This window comes from Myripristis murdjan, chromosome 15 (genome assembly GCF_902150065.1).
Source record: "Myripristis murdjan chromosome 15, fMyrMur1.1, whole genome shotgun sequence".
In the NCBI taxonomy this organism is placed as follows: Eukaryota; Metazoa; Chordata; class Actinopteri; order Holocentriformes; family Holocentridae; genus Myripristis; species Myripristis murdjan.
The window spans coordinates 17,854,822-17,872,930 of NC_043994.1; the positions used below are offsets into that span (position 1 = coordinate 17,854,822).

The 18,109-nt window shown below is 41.4% G+C and overlaps 1 protein-coding gene across 4 annotated transcripts; it reads right to left on the minus strand.

The window, feature by feature from the left end:
* Positions 1–347: 347 nt before the first annotated feature.
* On the minus strand, positions 348–17,997 carry ccar1 (cell division cycle and apoptosis regulator 1). Of its 4 annotated transcripts, none has more exons than XM_030070949.1 (26): positions 17,948–17,997; positions 17,183–17,343; positions 16,551–16,726; positions 16,299–16,445; positions 14,777–14,809; positions 13,610–13,806; positions 12,605–12,731; positions 11,946–12,065; positions 10,073–10,265; positions 9,777–9,921; positions 9,507–9,662; positions 9,143–9,368; positions 8,651–8,764; positions 8,114–8,280; positions 7,027–7,237; positions 5,748–5,831; positions 5,044–5,232; positions 4,513–4,704; positions 4,135–4,368; positions 3,909–4,038; positions 3,482–3,573; positions 3,252–3,398; positions 2,815–2,935; positions 2,418–2,600; positions 1,571–1,776; positions 348–1,490 (listed from the first exon to the last, which is right to left on the minus strand). In XM_030070949.1, exons 2-26 carry the CDS (start codon positions 17,292–17,294, stop codon positions 1,410–1,412), a joined length of 3,783 nt encoding a protein of 1,260 aa, XP_029926809.1. In that variant the 5' UTR covers positions 17,295–17,343; positions 17,948–17,997; the 3' UTR covers positions 348–1,409. The 4 variants fall into 4 exon arrangements, with proteins under 4 accessions (XP_029926809.1, XP_029926810.1, XP_029926811.1 ...); XM_030070950.1 differs by lacking the exon at positions 17,948–17,997 and adding an exon at positions 17,882–17,899; XM_030070951.1 differs by lacking the exon at positions 17,948–17,997 and adding an exon at positions 17,693–17,837.
* Between the last annotated feature and the right edge of the window lie 112 nt (positions 17,998–18,109).

The following is an 18,109-nucleotide window of genomic DNA, read 5'->3' on the forward strand; positions in this document are numbered from 1 at the left end:
ATTAGAAGGTTGCATGTTTTCCAGTTTTAATAATTTTTAAAAAGGTATTGTGGCATCTTGTGAATGTAGCTGCCAAGCAAGCTGAGTATACTGGGGCTGGAAATCAAAATGCTGACCTCGCAGTGACACCTTTGGCTGAAAAAGCCAGGCGGTCTAACACAAAATGTAAAAAACTACTAATTTTAACCACAAAAAATGTAAGTCTTAACAAACATCTTATATGTTAACAAAGAAAACTTTCTATTCCTGTGATAGACAGCTTTTTTAGGTAATGGTGAAATGAAAATGTACTAGTAATACTAGCAATACCAGAAAATAAATTATGTAATGAAAGGCAAGACACATTATTAGTGTTAAAATGAACCACTTTAATCTTGCACAAGACATCCATAGAGTACATTGTCAATAGAAAAATAAAACTGGCTGCTTTGGGGCACATTTGGATTAAATTTCGATTCTTTTCCGGAACAACCCAAAACAACTAATGCACAGAACTCAGAGATGGACTTAAAAAAAACCAAAACAAAAAAAAAAACACGTCTTCGCAAAACAAGGATTCCTTCAGCATCATAGACATTCATTGAGCTTATTGTTTGGTTCCCTTTCCAACAAAATACAAACGCTCTTAACGGTAAAATATGAACCACATGACCGGCAGCGCAGTAGTCATGATGTAGCCGAGAGGTGCAAACAGCAAAGGTCCACAAGAGGATGAGGTTCATCACAAGAATCATGCATAGCCATGTTTTAAAAGAGACCGAAGGCGGTGAAAGAAGCCAAATAGAAGAACAACAAACTTCATGTGTTTATTGAACACAGTTGTCGGGTGAACAGCAGATGGGGATGAGGAACATGTTTACAAAGGAATTCTGTCTCAACATCAGCTGGAACCCCTTCCCAACCCTTTGTCATCCAAAATTAATTTCTTTTAAATATACTTTTTTTTTTTTTTTTCATGAATTCTCTTGCACATAAATAGCATCATTATTGCTAATTAGAAAAACAAAATCTCTGATAAGCACAGCTCACACACATACTGGCAGATATCTACATGTCATATTTCAACGGCCTTAACGGCAGGGTAAAGCAATGGCAAAATAGTTGTTAGCAACTGAAATTATGAAAAAAAAAAAAAAAAACTATGAAAAATAGGTTTTCAATGCTTTGTCATAGTTAAAACTAGAATGCGGCACTGACTAGGTAACAAAACTAATTCCTTAGAAACATATCTATACACAGAAACTGAGGTCAAATGAACACAAGGGAGCTAACTCATGAATAAATCTATACATGTACTTGGGAAACAACAGTAGGTCCAAATAAAAAGGAGTAAAATTATACTTGCTTAGTGCATATTTACAGGATTTTAAACATAAATGTCACAGATTAGATTCATATAAAGGTATCACTCATTCATCGGCACCATTCGTTTGAGACATCCGTGTGTGATCGCCACTGACTGTATTAGCAGGATCCTCTGACTCTTGATCCTAGAGGGGAGGAAAAACAATCAGTAAATTTGATCTAATGGTTAAGAAAAAAGAACATTAAATGGTGAAACCCTCTCCACCTTCTTTAGGACTGCCAGCAGTTCTTTGACGGTGGTGGTGAGGGTGCTGGATGTTTTGTGAAGCTGATTGTGATAGCTGATCTTCTGCTCCTCGGTGGCCTTCAGTCTCTCCTCTGTTTGGCTGAGCGTGTTCTTCACCTCCTCCAGCTCCTGGGACAGGGTCTTGTTGGCCTGCTCCAGCTGCACTATCACCTTGGCATCTTCATCTGAAAGGACGCAGCATGCACAGCTGTGTTATCAACTTGATAAAACTGAAAACCAGGAAGAAAAACCACACCAATGCAATATTTTATTTGTTTTCTCCTCTTTCCTTTATATTGTTGGTGTAAGTGGGACAATCAATGAGTAGGTGTGCCTTTAACAGTTTTAAGGCACTTCGTGGAGGCAACCACCCTGCCCTTGGCATTGGGTGGTTCTTTGCCTCTACATCGTTTAATACACACCTACTTGTTGATTATCCCTTATATATTTGCCTGTTAACAAAATGTTTTGAGACGTTTCACTAACTAGCTGTAGACTGCAAAGCCACACATGCACAGGACTGCACAGAGTGAAAACTAGTTTCTCCTTTCCATGCAGCATTATCAGTCAACACTGCTGGACCCTGTTCTATACACATTTTGCATTTATGGTAGTTAACCACTGGGTTGATAGCAATGTGCCAGTCCACTTGGCAACAGCAATCACACAGAAGAGACTGCCAAATTAAGTGAGACTGGGTGTCTCTGTAGCAAAGCTCAAATTGAGCCAGATCATTGTCCTGGTGGACTACTGACACAGAGTGTAGCTTGCACATCAGGCGGTTAACACAGTCCAACAGAGTACTCTGCATGATCCAAAATCGCACCCATTTTGGCGTCCTGCACAATGAGCTTCTGTTCGATCTCCTCTCTTGCTTTCTCACTCTTGTCCAGCTTCTGCATCATGCTGCCTATGTCCACCATGGCTCCATTGTACACGATCAGATTTCCTGACTCACTGGCTTCTGACTGAGCACGAGCTTTTGGGGCAGGGAGGAGTCCCCGGTTACCTGAGACAGAAAGTGAAACAGAGGAATATGAGCCTGGCTGTATGTGGTCAGCTTATTTTGTGAGTGTGAAGGTTTCACATCCCATTTCATCACAGATTCAGCGAGCCAATCATGATGCTTGATTAATTTTAATACACTTTTTTGGAACACTGAGGCAGCATTGAAAAGTTGAGAGAAACATGCTAAACTATAAAAAGCCACCGTACTAGCTCACCTAAAAGGTTGTCTATCTGGGTGTCACTGAAGGAAGGAACAGGCTCGTCTTTCCCCCTGTCTGTTAGTTTACGGTAGTAACATGACTCTCTGACCACCGGCTTGTTCAACAGCTTTTTTATCTGCAAACAGATGAAATCAACATAAAAAGGATGTCTCAGAGCAACGTGTTACCGAGCTCTAGGTTGATTTTCAGAGAAAAGGACAGTGCAATCAGGGGGCAGTGAATAAGTAAGAGAGTGAATGGCAGAAGAACAAACATGACACAGCAAAAACGCTTTCTAAAACATCTGAAAATGTTCAAATCCCCTATCCACAACTGAATTAAATACAACAAAATCTACAGTGTTAGCAGTGAAAATGTAACTAGTAACATTTGAATAAAAACAACAGAGATGGAGTGTGTAAGAGAAAGTGTGAGTACGTTTGGGAGTGTACCTGAGCGCGAGACAGGTGCAAGCCAAGTGTGTACATGATCTCCTCCAGGTCTCTCTCCATCAAGTAGCCACAGTGGCTCTGGTCAAAGTAGACAAATGCCATCAGCAGCTCCTTGTTGTATGTGACCATCTGCTTCTTCTCCTTCTCCTTTGGCACAAGACAGAAACACATTTAGACTCCACATTTAAGTCAATGTTTATGTGAGGTGTGTTCACAACAATAAAACTAACCTTGTCTTTAGAGGACCTCTCTTTCGATGATTTGCGGTCATCCTTGCGGTCATCTTTCCGTTCTCTGTCATTAGAGTCATCTTCGTCCTTATCTGAGAAACAGCAATAAAAAGTTTAAGAGGGCAGATGTCAGGCAGAGAGCCAGGGGCTGGACAGTGACACAAAGTCAAATTTCAAACAGTGGAATGTATTTCATGCTTACTCAGAGGGAAATGATTATTGATGATCTCAAATCCATTTTTTTTTTTACCATTTCAATTAAAAAGCCACATTCTCCCTTGCCCAAGGCACCAGACACGGTGGAATCCCCCATCACATGTTCAGCATGTTTGGTTTTTCATGACCAGCCAACTCATTTGCTGGTAAATTCCAGAATAAATGTTATATACATTTTCAGACGATGTTTAAAAAAAAAAAAAAAAAGTACCATCGTCGTCGTCATCATCTGCATCTTCAGCCTCCATGGGGTCATATTCTTCAGCATTTGCTGTGCTGCCCTCATCCTCGTTCTCCTCGTCATCACGAGACTCTTCCTTCTTCAGAGCCTTGTCATCGTCCTGGTCAAGGACACACATCATACACTGACATGAAAGCAAACACACAACTTAGAGTAAAAAAGGACAGTAAATCTAGAAAACTGGGTCTAGGCATGCCTTTTTCTTCTCCTCGTCCTCTTTGGCTCTTTTTACCACTGGTTCGTCATTCTCCTCGTCTTTCTCCTTCTTTATCTCCCGCTTGTCAGCCTCCTTCTTTTCTGCCTCTTTCTTGGCCTTCTTCTCCTTTTCCTTTTTCTCATCCTTGGCAGGAAATGCAGCAAGAGCTTTATAGATGCGGTAGCCAAAGTCTCTTTGAAGCATTTCATTAAACAGCTCAGCAAAGAGGGAAACCTAGACAAAGGGGAGAGAGTATTGGTAACATGAATACAATGGTATTGGTTTCATACAAAAATAGAGCAAATAACTGCACAGTGCACTTCTTTCATCTTCATTATGAAGACACGTAGAACAAACACTGTGCTCAAGATGTCTCACCTCAAAGGAGTGCTCCTTGTTGTCCTCCAGTCTGTAGTCCAGCAGCACACTCAAGGACATGACGCTGCAGTCAAACTTGCCATTCTTGGCTGCCCAGTTGGGATGGACAAGGATGGTGGGCTCGTCAGGGAGGATGTAGCGCCTCTCTCTTCGCTGGCGCTCAAGCTCCTCCTGCCTCTTTCTCTCCTCCTCCTATCAGAGACAAACAGATCAATAGGAAGTAGACTTCTTTAGATAATTAATTCTTAATGTGAGTAAAGTGAAAAAGTGATCAACAACCTCATGACTATTAAAATAACCCTTAAACTTGATAACGTAAAAGCAAAACCAATGAAGTGTCACAGTTGACTTTAAATGAGACTTGCATTGTTTTGTCTTCTTTCATAACCACGCTGACAGTAGCATTGCCATGATGACCATAATGTTAATACTACCTTGACACTGTTGTGAAAGACTGAGTTGAAGATCAGTTTTTATAAACATTCAATATTTTCATTCAAAAGCTGACTGGAGTAAGTAAGCCTTCTGTACCTCTCTATCTTCTTCTGTGCGAGGTGGCTCCTCCTCCTCACTGACTTTGCTCTCAGGTTTCTCTGGCTCCTTGGCCTCCTCCACCTGCTCCTCCACCTTCAGCTGCTTAGTGAGGCGAGCTATCAGCTGCGACTTTAACCCCTTCGAGCTCAGAGAGCGACAATCCAGCTCCTTGCGCAGGTCATTCACCTGGAAAGGGGAAAAAAAAGAGGATCAGAGTGATGTTACACTAGTTAAAAACAAATTACTTGGACCTTGACTTAAAAGGTAAATTACAAAGACTTTGGGACCACAATGATAATTTTCTTGATTAATAGAAGATACATTTACCCTGTCAACTCAGCTGTTATTACTCACTGAACTTCCCACAATGCACTAGTGAATGTTTTGATTTCAACTCTCACTTGCATGCTAAAATGTGTTTTCAAAATGCTCTTATTTCTCAGTAAAATATCTTTAATTTCAGTCAAAGGCAGGCAACCATATTAAATAAATTACCAAATGATGATAATACTTGCTGTTCATCATTTGGCAGGCTGGGAAAAAAGCTAATGGGGGTAAACATGATATTTCAAAAAAAATATGAAAGTATGGAAGGCACAGACTGAAAATTCCACGACTATTCCTGGTTTCTATGACCTTGGGACCCCTGTAAATTTATCAATACCTCTTGTGAGAAGTGAGGTCCACTCCTAAAACCTTACCTTCATTGACTTCGGATCTAGCTTAGCCCAGTGAGTAGGAGTAGAAACCTCCTTTGTTTCGTCATCATCCTTGTCCTCTTCCTCCTGGAAAGGGAATTATTAAGATAGAGACAGGCAGAGAGAAGGAGAGAGGGGGGACAACAAACAATCAGCAAGCCACTCTTCGTCTGGATGAGTTTGTGAAAACAAAGTTGATCCGTGCAAGAAGCATGGTCACATCTGTCTTTCATAGTCTTGTCCTAGTGAGCTCTCGACTGTGTTTAAGTCCACTGCTATTGAAAGGTACACAGGGAAGCTCTCTAGCTCTTATAAAAAACCCGTGGAAATGCCCCCCCCAGCGGCCAATCAATCAATCTGTGGAACACAAAAAAGGTAAAAATCAATGACAGGTGTATCCAAAAGGTGTGTAGGTACATCAGGTGAACTGAAGCTGGTCTCCAAACGGAGTGTGGATAGGGTGGCCCTAGCATGGTCTATGATTGGGGTATTGGATCTTGCCATTTATGGGTTTTAGAGGCCTATGTCACATAGGAGGCATCTGTCCTTCTGTCCAACCAACTGCCCTGCAAAAACCAAGTTCTACATATAGTCCAAATCAGAATAGAGAATCCAACAACAAGAACAGACAAGAAACAGGACTTGGGGGAAGTTCTCTTTTCGAAGCCAGACGATATCAAATTGATGTGAAAGATCATACAAAAAATAAATACACATTTCTAGAACAAACACATTATGCAAATGCAACTGACTCTGCAGATTCCAGCAAGGTACTGAAAATCACATTAGGAAATTAAGCCATATGAGCTCCTTCTTAAACCCCTGTGCAGGCAACCCAATTGGAAACAAGATATATTTTGTTAATAACAATGCACCACTTAAGGCTAGGATTGATGTGGATGATTTGACCCAGATTAGCACCCAGTTGTGAGCAGTTCAAGAAGCTGGAAGCTGTTTTATCAGTTGCGATGGTGTCTTTACAATACAACCTAGTCTCACGCCTTCCACTGTATGTGTCTGCTGGATGTGAGGGAAGGTGGGGGTGCTGATGAAGGGATGAAGGAATTGGAGCAGAGGAGAAGGGGAAAGGTGGAGGAGTAAACAGAAGAAGCCTAGGGGGGTTCTGGTGGTACGATAATCTGCCTGTGTTCGTGTCTGTCAGTGTGCGTGAGTGGTGGCATGTGCCTTGTGTTTAATGTGTATCTGGGCTTTGTTTTTTTGTAATTCCTGTGCCTTCCTGTGAGAATCGGAAATGAGAAGAGAGGGATTAGCGGTTCAGTGCCTGTTCTCCATCCGCCTCCTTTCGCTCGGCCGACAGCTTCTCAGCCAGCTGCTCCCGGAGTCGCCGCGACAGCCCCTCCCACTCTGAGCGGGTAGGAAGACAATGCCAAACATCCGGAAGAAACAAAACCACTGTCTCCACATGTGCAGGGACTGTCCGCCCCTTGTGTGTCTCCTCCGGCCGATGATAGCGAATCTCTGCAAAACGATACCTGTCGCAAAGGAAGAAGGCGCATTGGAAAGAAACATTCTCGTCAGGACAAAGAAAAAAAAGGCAAGCCTTGCTAGGGCGAGCCTTCTGATCTTACATAAAGCTACTCCCACCCCCAAGGTCACTGAATGACAGCACACATCATTACAGTGACCCTTCTCCCACACAACACACAGTATAAACATATGGACTCAGTCTGCGGCTCTCCAACAGTTGTCACAGGTTACGGCAGCCATTTTGAGAAAGTTGACAGACAATCACATAGAATAAGTCAAAACCCAAAATTCATCCCCATTACTTACCCCCAACACCCACCCCCATCAGCCAATTACAGGTCACTTACACTTACATACCCCAGTATAGAGGTTGTGAGAAGAGACACGGTATCAACAGGACACAGTGAAAGCAAGTTAAATATATAAGATATTTAACAGAGACCACAGAGAAATCAAACAAAGTAATGGTGGTGTCTTCTGGTCCAGGCTACTGCTCATCCAGCCACAGAGTCAATGCATTCATTCTTTCATCACAACCACATGTGCATTGAAATATATGTGTATTTAGACGAAGAGAAAGAGAGAGTAACATAGAGAGAAAGACAGGACAACAGCACACAAAGGCCAAAAGGAACATTGTGCAACAAAATGTAATTTAAGTAGCAAATTAAAAACACAACAATAATCACTGATATAATAAAAATGTAACAAAAAAGCCATCCAACATGTCCAAGATGAGATTTAGTGCTGAGGTAGTAAAACCATGACGCACACTGCAGACTCTTGATTTGGGCTTTTAGTACAATAGGAATTAATAGGTTTAAACAGAAAGACAATTGAAGCGAAAAATAAGAAGAGATGATGAGACGAACAGCACTTACCACTGAGTGCACAGACTCAGGTCTATGCCTGTGAGTGCCTTGCAACAGCGTATGGCTGTCTTTATAAGGACTGAGGGGTCTTTCTCTGGGTCAGCTCCATCCAGAGAGGGAGACCAGTGACCACCAATGGCCATGGCCTCATCTTTACCTCTCATTCCCACCAGAAACTGAAGGAGAGGCAGGCCAACCCAAAGGAAATGGGAAAAAGACATGGGGAAAGAGGGCACAAATAAAGGGAGAAGACAGAATAAGCAGAAGGAGAGGAGATAGGGAGAGAAAAAAAAACAATCAGAAACAAATCCTTGCAATATCTCTGCTGATCAACAACCAAAAGAAACATAGAGAGGGAAAAATATGTGATTGATTTACAGGGGAGCCAACATCAGTTGGTGTTTTTCAACACAGTGAGTATTCAGCAATGGAATAGGAATATTATTACATCATTGCAAGCTCCACCGGCCAAAGCTAAGCCATAGCCCTGTGCCTCAATCTTATTACTGGTGTGTACAATGTGTGCACGATCAGAGTGTAGTGTACCTTAATGAGCCTTGCCGGGTGCTGGAAGGAGTCCCTGACTTCTTGGGGGTCCTCTGCCAGAGCACAAGACTTATGGTAGAGCTCCTCTATACTGGGGTTTGCCAGCAGCATCACCTAAAAATGTAGGACAGAAACCAAATCAACATGGTCCAGCTAAAGCTACCCAATGGTATATTTCTTTGGGAAAATCCTGGCAATGTTAACTAATTATTGTGTCAATCACCAAAAGTAAAGGCTAAATACTACATGTTTGCTGCAGATCTGCAAGCAATTTTGGTTTGGAGCCGTTCCAGTCATTATGCCTTTTATTTAGATGAATATATCATGGTAAATGGAAACTTGAGCTATAATTACTATCACAATTATTAAGAATAAAGCCAGATAATGAATTTTCTCTGTATTTAAATTTGGGGGAGAAGTGGGTCATTGCAGCAAAATGAATGTGAAGGCAGTGAAGGCAGTGAAACAGTGATGTATCTTCAATCATCTTACCTTGGCACTGTAAGTGTGATTGGCATCAGGCGGGTCCAGCACAGCTGTGTTCTTGACTAGAGGATCCACTTCCTTGTGTAGGATGTGAAAATTACAGTAGTTTCCAAACTGGAAAGGTCGTGTCAATGGGAAAGCATCCACCCAGGTGAAGACAGCATCAAAGAAGTCACTGGGGATGTAGAGGCTCTGGTAGCGCCTCCTCAGCTCCATCATGTCACAGTTGGAGCTGAAAGACACAAAATTCAGAGTAACACCTCAATGTGACATAAAAGACATATTTGATCAAGCAAGATCATAATAACCTCCAATACGTCTGTGCCAAACAGAAATGAACCCTGTTAAACTCTAATGAGGATGCACCCACCCATCCAGGCTGAACTTTGAGAACTGGACAGTGTAGCGGGGAACCATCCTGCGAGGGCGCCGGGGTGAGCGGTCACGCCTTGGGGAGCGGTCTCTGGAACGTTTACGTGTGGGCGAGCGCTCTCTTGACCGCCTGCGCTCACGGTCTCTCTCCCGGCTAAGGGATTACGTAAAACAGTGGATTATTAGCAGGGGATGGATATTTATCCAGAAACGTATATTGGTGCACTCTAAATATTGTCAGGTGATCTCAGAAGACCTGCCTTCTTACCTACGTTCCTCTTTGGTCCTGAGGATGAGCTCAGGGCCTCGATCGTTGCGACTGGGAAAGCGAGGTGGGGGTTCAATCCGTCGGACAGGCTGGGGCTGAGGCATCATTCTTACTGGGGGCTGGAGCAAACCTCCAGGAAACACATCTACATACAAACAAGAGGATAAAAAAATTATCATTCAACTATTTGTACCATAAACTTGATTTTATAAGCATGCCAATGGACAAACACTACTGGCTGTCTCACACCTAAACTAAGGCAAAAGCAAAGTAATTGCAATGTTAAAGTCTGTCACCTTTGGGCGGAGGCTGCGGCAACAGGGGCTGGGGAGGGTTCTGGAGCAGTGGGGCCAAAGAGGCAGCAGAGAGCTGGGCCTGCAGGAGAGAGGGAGGGGGGCCTTGGGCTGGAACACTGAATGTAGTAGGGGGAGGCAGAGACTGCAGCATGGTGGGAGCTGGCTTCATCAAGTTAGGAGCCTGAGGCTGACTCTGGAGAAAGAGGGAAAAAGAAAAAAGACAGACAGGAAAGGTAAGTGCACGCTCAAAGACTCCATAATATCAGATGTGAATCACATTTTTCCTTGATATGCTAAAAAGATATCAAAACAGAATGTGGGTCCCTGTGTACCTATGACTTTAAATTGTACAAAATCTCTGCAATACTCGCTGCTTGAGAGAAAGAAGCTGGGAAAAGGTTTGAATGTATTCTTGAGTTAAAGAATGAGACGTAGTCTTATCAGAGGTGTCCCGATATGATGTCCCAATCAAAGAATACCTGGTGCCAAACAATAAAGATGTCTTTAGGACAAATCAAAGTATCCACCCAGTATTCATCAATGCAGCAAAGAAAGGAGTATCACTATGGGGACACATCTCTTATCTCACAACAGAGTGACTTCAACTAAGGAATCTGCCAAAAGTAACAATCCGGTTTTTGACCTGTTTGTGAGGCAAACAAACAAATATTTAAAAAGGTATTTGCAAAAATGTGTTGAGTGAAAATTTAGCAGAAATTGTTTACCAACATAAAATGTAAGGGTTAAAGATATAAGTTAAAGAGTATGTTGGAGATGCATTCCCCAAGAAATCGCTCTGTTAAAGAGGGCTGAGCATTGCTAAGCCATTTTATATGAATACCAAACAATACTTATCTCTACTCTATATTTTGCCAATATGAAAAGATTTAGACTTGTTTTTAATAAAAACCCAGTGTACAATTCTATAAATTAATGAATCACTGAGACCTGCTTACAAAATGTAAATTATTGCACTACCAACTCATTCAAATTTGTCAATATTGTTAAATTAAGTGAAACTGCTGGTGTGAAGGTAAACTACTATGGCGCTCTAGATGGTTATACAAGGTCTGGCCACCATTCAAACTGTTAACACCATATAGCCAAGAAGTGCCCAACACTGGCTGCGTTTAAGTTGGAGTCACACTGATTGCATTTCTTCATTTCAGAAATGTTTTGTTCACTCATTGTTTTAAGTTGCATGTAACCAGAAGCTTTGGTAATCACAAACTGAAAGTAAACAGACTTCAAATTATTGAGCAGGTAGGGGGTCAGCGTTATGGTACCAAACCAGTTTTTTTTCAGTGCTCAGTAGTATTGGATCAGTCTGTACCTAAAAAGTACCATATTTGATAGTGGAGAGTAACACTTGGTTCAAGCTTTGCTCCTGGCATCACCTTAAATTTGGTTAAAACAAGTAATCTTATGGATAGCAGCTTTTCCTGAATTCACTGTCATCTGCAATGTCCCCTGTAGAGAGATTTACTTATTTCAACATTAATAAGCCAAAAGTCAAAAAACACCTCTGAAAGAAAAGTGACAGCAAGCAACATTCATTTGTCAGATTAAAAAAATACTAACGGTAAAAAGCTAATAATTACCACAAAATACATTACTTAGAGAAATTTGTTCCTTAAAATAAAGCTCTGAACTTACTATTAAAAAAACTGCCCCTATCCACATTGTGTACATCAGCAAACCAAAAGCACGAGCAAAAACTGCAATTAAGAATAGATGTAACTGTGGTTAGAGTTCACCAAAAGCAGGTTAAGAGAGAAGATAAGTGGGAAACAAAGACAAAAAACTAAGAAAGAAACTGAAAAAAAAATAGTAGGACCCAAAAGGTGTGTAAGGGCCAGGGCAAGGGGGTTACATTTTGTCTGTTGTCCGCAGTGGAGTGCATGTCTGAGAAGCGCAGCTGCATCCCTGGCTCATTGTAAAAGCTGCCCAGCTGTGGGGAAGCTTGAGGTAAAGGCTGAGGCTGCTGCTGATGCTAGGAGGGATTGAGAACACAACAGTCAATAAAGACAGACAGCTACAAACACACACACACACACACACCCACCCACCCACACACACACACTCACACACACAAACACAGGGATAAAATCCAATGTAAAAACAGCCCCATCCCACATTAAATGTTAACACCATGTAACCCCCTTGGGGGAAATCCAAAAACCAGCTAGACACTATAATGTGAACTGCACCATGTAGCTTCTGGCTCTGAAGCAAATCAGCAATTGCTCCACTGTTTACTCTGTAATCAAGTAAGGCTGAAGTCTGAAATTACTTCAAACAAGCTGACAAACAGAAAGTAGAATGTAACCAGACTGAAGTTTCAGAAGATGAGAGGCGGTGATGAGACACTGTTGCCACTAAGATTTTTTTTTTTTTGAAGAATTCTTGTCAAAGGTCACAAGGAAAAATAATAGCAGAAAACCTTGCATTGTATTTTATATGCTTGATTTTTTTGCCCATTCTTGAGCACCTTGAGTGCGACCTCTGGCTGTTTCAAAGCAGTGTTCTCACCGACTGGTTGGCTAGCTGAGGTAACGTCTGGATGCGCTGGGCGTTCCACTTGAAGGGCATGTTGGGGTTGTACACAGCTTCCACTAGGACCCTGTCGCCCACCTGAGGAGTCTTCCCCTTCACAGCACTAAAAAGATACAAATTCATATTCAGACATTTGATTTATCAAAGTTTTCTCACTGAAAAAGGTGCATGTCCTTTGAAATGATCAAAATGATTCAGTGCAGAAAATTCACAACATCACTTGGTTGCTTACATTGTCTGTTGTAGCAGCACTTACTATGCATTGTTTATATGAGCAAACTTATGACACATAAGAAACATCAATGAGCCCAAAATACAATTCTGCTTAAGATAAACATATCATTAAAGGTAAATAGATTTTAAAGACTAAATTAAAGCCTAAATATAAAAAAAAAAACTTTTTAACAAGGCAGAGATGCATGCTAACTTTTGTAGAGATCATCTCCATCCTGCTGAATGATAAATGATAGGGCTTTTCTCATATTTTGTTTTTCCTTACAAGAGGTTAACTCTATGTAGTTTTAGTTTTAGTTGCTATACCTGAGCAGTCAAAATTAGAAAAACAATGTTCTGATTTGGTTACTCAGTAAACCATGGTTTAGAACTGAACATACAGTAACCCTTTCTTTGCAATTAAATCTTTATCTATATTTTGTCTCACTGGAGAATTTACTGTAAAACAAACAATCACTTTGTGCATTATAAAACAGCAATCAACAGCATTATCACGATCACAATTTATATCACAATTATAATATCACAGTATCACAATTTCAATATTCAATAACATCTAAACCCAACATAATACTGGTACTATGGGACACAGAGTTTGTATCTGAGTGATTAAGTCTGTGAAAAGGCTGGGCCATGCAACTGCACAGTCCACATGTAATTAATGTATAATCCCTTAAAAAAAAAAAAAAAACAGCTTCACAGGAATCACTACAGTCTCGGAGAGACCAAGAATCCTCTCTCTTTCACCTTAGCTGAAAGAAGACATCTTCGTCCACAAAGCCAAATGTATCATGTAGTTTGTTGACAACACCAGTGAAGACTCGCTGCTTCTGAGGCTGCGTCTGCTGTTGGTGGCTGGAGCGTGGCGTTGGGTAGGACACAGTAATCTGAGCCGTCTGCTGTGGGTTAGAGAGGCTCAGACTGGTAGGCAATGCCACAGGAGGCTGAGGGGAGGTAACAGAGTAAAGAAACATGGTTTAAAATTAACATTTTAAAACATATTTACTTCTTTCCTAATGATTAGATTCCCTATTAGCTCCAATCATATGTACACAGATATAGATACACACAATAACAGACCTTGAATAGCAATAGCCATCCACTCTTTGGCTGCATGAATTAGTGCATTCATTAAGTCAAAGTGGGAAATGTAGACTCTTCAAAGTGTACATGGGCTCCCTCTAAGTCTCAATAAACCTCATTCAGGCAAAGCAAAGAACGAAAAAATACAGACCAAACCAATTCAAATTTTTTTGCAGATTAAAACAAAGCAAAACTAAGCACTACCAGCCAGTAACAACCAGGCATTGACAGGGAGAATCAGAAAGGTCAAAGTGCTTTGATCCAGCTGGTTATGGAAACACTGCATCCTAACTGAAACCAGGCGCTTATGAAGGAAACAGTGATGACTTGGAATTTTCCTCTCTTATATACGTATGCATACAGTTTGCTTTAAACTGTGATGGATGCTGAAATCTACAAATAAAGTGATGAAGACCAACACATTAACCCCAATCTGATAGTGCTGTAACTCCTCAACTGGAAAAATGATAAGAAAATTGGTGTGTATTTAGCAGTTTAAGAGCTAATATTTCTTGTCTCATAGATGACCAGGGGAACATCTACTGGGTAGTCTTTTATATTGGTCTTACTAGTTCTTTGTTCATAGTGCATATTCAACATATGCTTTTACACAGCATCACACATCCATTATTAACAAATGAGACATGGAAACATTTTTAAAAATTGAAATCTAAACTTAGAGAAAACTGTATACACAAGCACATGTGTATGTGTGTGTGTGAGAGAGACACCTCGAACTGAGTAATTCAATGCAGATGGCAAGTTGAAACCAGAATCTTCAAAATGACAAATAGTAGAGGTAACAAATTAAAATGGATTTTTGCTCATTACCTGAGAAATGAGAGCCTGCTGTGGCTGTGGGAGCTGTGAAGAGAAAAGGAAATACCATGAATAAGTCTAATATTTCTTAGACTGAAACTTGTCAACATTTCAGCACCACACATTGTGCCTTCTGACAATTCACTAAAGCCCCTGAAAGTGTGTTCAGTGATGACAGTTGCACAAAAATATTAGCATTCAACACAGTATCAAAATTCATAACTGTACGGCAGATATTCTTACTTTGTTATCACTCACACACACACACACACACACACACACACACACACACACACACACACACACACACACACACACACACACACACACACACCTTTTTACTTCATAAAACATTTTGTATCCTATGCTGAAAACGTTAAAAACATTGGATTTTATTTATATTTGGCACATTGTTTTAATTTTACTTCTCTACCTTTTTAGAAACATAATTATGAGCTCTATATGAATGTGCCGTATCACACTGGTGTGTCATTACACCCCTAATGCACATAGCCACAGTGTCATTACATTGCAGTCATGTCAAACTGCCATTACAACATTTTAACATGGTCAAGGCAAATTACTAATAACAAAAACATGGAACACCAAAGCACAACAAAAAAGTTGGAGAGACTCCAGCACTTCGGAGTCTAAAATTAATCTAAATTTTACGAGTGGAGTGGGTTTTTATGTTTTGCACAGCGCGGCTGAATCAACGCCTAGGACATTTAAAATAGGGTACAACAAGCTGACTTATGCTGGTTTGCACTCTGTGAACTTCAGAAGCTCTGGAAAGATGCCAAGTTTTCTTGCTTTGCTGACCCACTGCAATCTGTTGAAAGCCAAGGCATGGATCTAAATTTAAGGACCTATGCTGTCACACCAAAAGCAAACAAAAAGTACAGAGCATCTAAATACATAAGGACAGTAAACATGATCTTGTAGCCAAGTATGAATGTGTGTTTCAGTTTTACCAGTCAGCCATTTAAACTACACAGAGATTCTTGTGAGCTGTGAGGTTGCTCAAATATGGGAAAAACATCAGCAGCACTATCAAAAGACATTTTCACCATTAAGTTTGAAGCATTCATTTCAAGAAAAGATGCCTTGTCAATAAAAAGTTTGAGATAATTTTCCTGAAACCTGAAGCTGCTACAGTAAATAACAACACAGGAAATCAATTATAACTTTAAAATGTTCCATTAACTGAGGCACCTTGTTGCCTCAAAGGGATGATAGGCTTATGGCAACCAGCCGAATTATCAGTGGTTAGCATCTAATATCAAATTGAATCAAACACTGCTGAGGGTACCAAAAAAGTCCTTGTCATGTGTTACAGTATTTATGCAAAAACACAATATTTCATCTTTAAAAACCACTGCAGAAAGAGCATTCGTTCGCCACAACATTTAGCTGACCTGTACTAAGGCACAACCGTGAGAAAAACATTTAACAAGATAATGTGAGAAGGGCAAACCTAATATGTTAGCAGGTGCATGTTAATGTGTTAGTGCAAAAGGGGCCTGTGTTTCACCTGATGAGGTACATTATACAGCTGCTGTTGAGGAGGTTGCTGAGGAGGTTGTTGCTGCTGCTGTTGCTGCTGCTGTTGCTGCTGCTGTTGCTGTTGTTGTTGCTGCTGCTGCTGCTGATACTGCTGGAGGGCTGTATTGATCTGAGACTAGAAGCATAAAGTAGAGCATGAGGTGTGGGATTTGACAAACAATATTACATGTGACAAGGGCGCACTCCTGACTATACTTAGGACTGTGTGTCCGTGACTGACCTGCTGCAGTGCTGCAGCGGCAGCTGCCGCTGCTTGCTGCTGCAAGGCTGCAGTCTGCTGTGAGAGCTGGTAATTGGCAGCAGACTGGTTGCTTAGTGAGGCTGCAGCCAAGGCGGACTGTTGGGAATACATAGAGGGAGATGCACCCAGGAGAGATGGCTGCTGCACGCCAAGAGCTGTGGAAATGAGGAAAATCCACCAGAGTCAGAAAGGTGGTGAAAAACTAACTGAGAGAAAAAGAAGGTTGGAGGGGAACAAGATGGAGCAGAGAGCATGATGACAGGTCTATCAATGGTGAGAACAAAGACACCAGAGGAGTACAGAGAGACTGCAAAGGTGAGGAGGAGATATGTTTTGAGGCAAGGAACAACGTGCTGACTTTTGACAGGACACATTCAACCCCAATAATCCACCATGTGAGCCAACAATTTCCTCTGAGTCACTAAAAACAGGAGTCTACTGAACCCAGATCATTTAGTAATTGAAAACAGACAATAACGTCAACAATGACAAATGCTAAAAGAGGAATGTACGTCTTAGTCACATTTATAACAGACTTACAGTTACAAAAATGATTCCCTGCATTTATTCAGGTGCCAGTTCTGTAACTTCTCAAAGCATTAAATACTCACAGTGCAGGCTGTTGAGGTCAAGACTCTGTCCTGAGTGGCCCGGCTGGGACACCGCTGTGGCGGCGAACTGAGTAGCCCACGGAGGGTTCTTCTGTCCCCCGAACTGGGCCATGACTCACTCGGGCTGGGGGAGTCTCTGCTCAGCGGGTCGAGCTCTGTCTCTTTTCAAAGCGATAACAGGATGATTAGTGCTTGCTGACACAGCAACCTTGGTAAGCACAACGGCGATCCGGCTAGCTAGCTATCTCAGCTAACGTCAGCAACGACAGCAAGCGTTATCAGCAGGCTAGTTGTGGCTAGCTACCTTGGCTAATGTTAAAATACAGCAGACTTACTAGCGTCATTTTTGTCATGCTAATTTAAGACAGCTAACGAAAGCTAGCGTGCTGGCTTGGATTGATAATATTTAAAAAGTGTCTTGTTTTGTTGCCGTCCTACAACGCATCGCGACCCGACAAGCCAGTTAACGTGCAAATTGACGAGAAAGCCTCTTAGCAGCACAGAAATTACCGTTAGCTTGGCTGCCAGATGGCAAAATGTGCATGACTCGTGCTGAGGTTTTTGTTATCAACAACGAGGCCCTAGCTAACGTTTGCTAGCAAATTTCTCTGGCCAGTTGGCTCTAAACTGCTGATTCTTTGACAGCATAAGAAAAGCACTTATCATGTTACAAATCCTGTTGAACAATAATAGTCTTACTTTGCATAAAAAATTTAAATAAGTGACGCTGACTTTGATTAAAACGTTAATGCCCTCGCTGCTTACCAACTGTCCTCCGCACCGGCCGTTGTAGACAAATACTGCGCATGCGCCAAGTGGATAACCTGAACCAGAGCGTCTCCAACCTTTGAGCTGGGACATGCTTTCACACAATATGAAAACATGTAGTTAATATACTATACATTCATGGTAACGGCACTTTTCTAG

Bases quoted from the DNA above. Each gene is read 5' to 3' on its own strand.
- ccar1 (XM_030070949.1), bottom strand. From the start codon at position 17,294: ATGGCCCAGTTCGGGGGACAGAAGAACCCTCCGTGGGCTACTCAGTTC. The intron at 16,727-17,182 runs GTGAGTATTTAA...TCATTTCCACAG, and splicing joins TGACCTCAACAGCCTGCACT to CTCTTGGCGTGCAGCAGCCA. The intron at 7,238-8,113 runs GTAAGTGCTGTT...CCTTTGCGACAG, and splicing joins CTGAGTCTGTGCACTCAGTG to GTATCGTTTTGCAGAGATTC.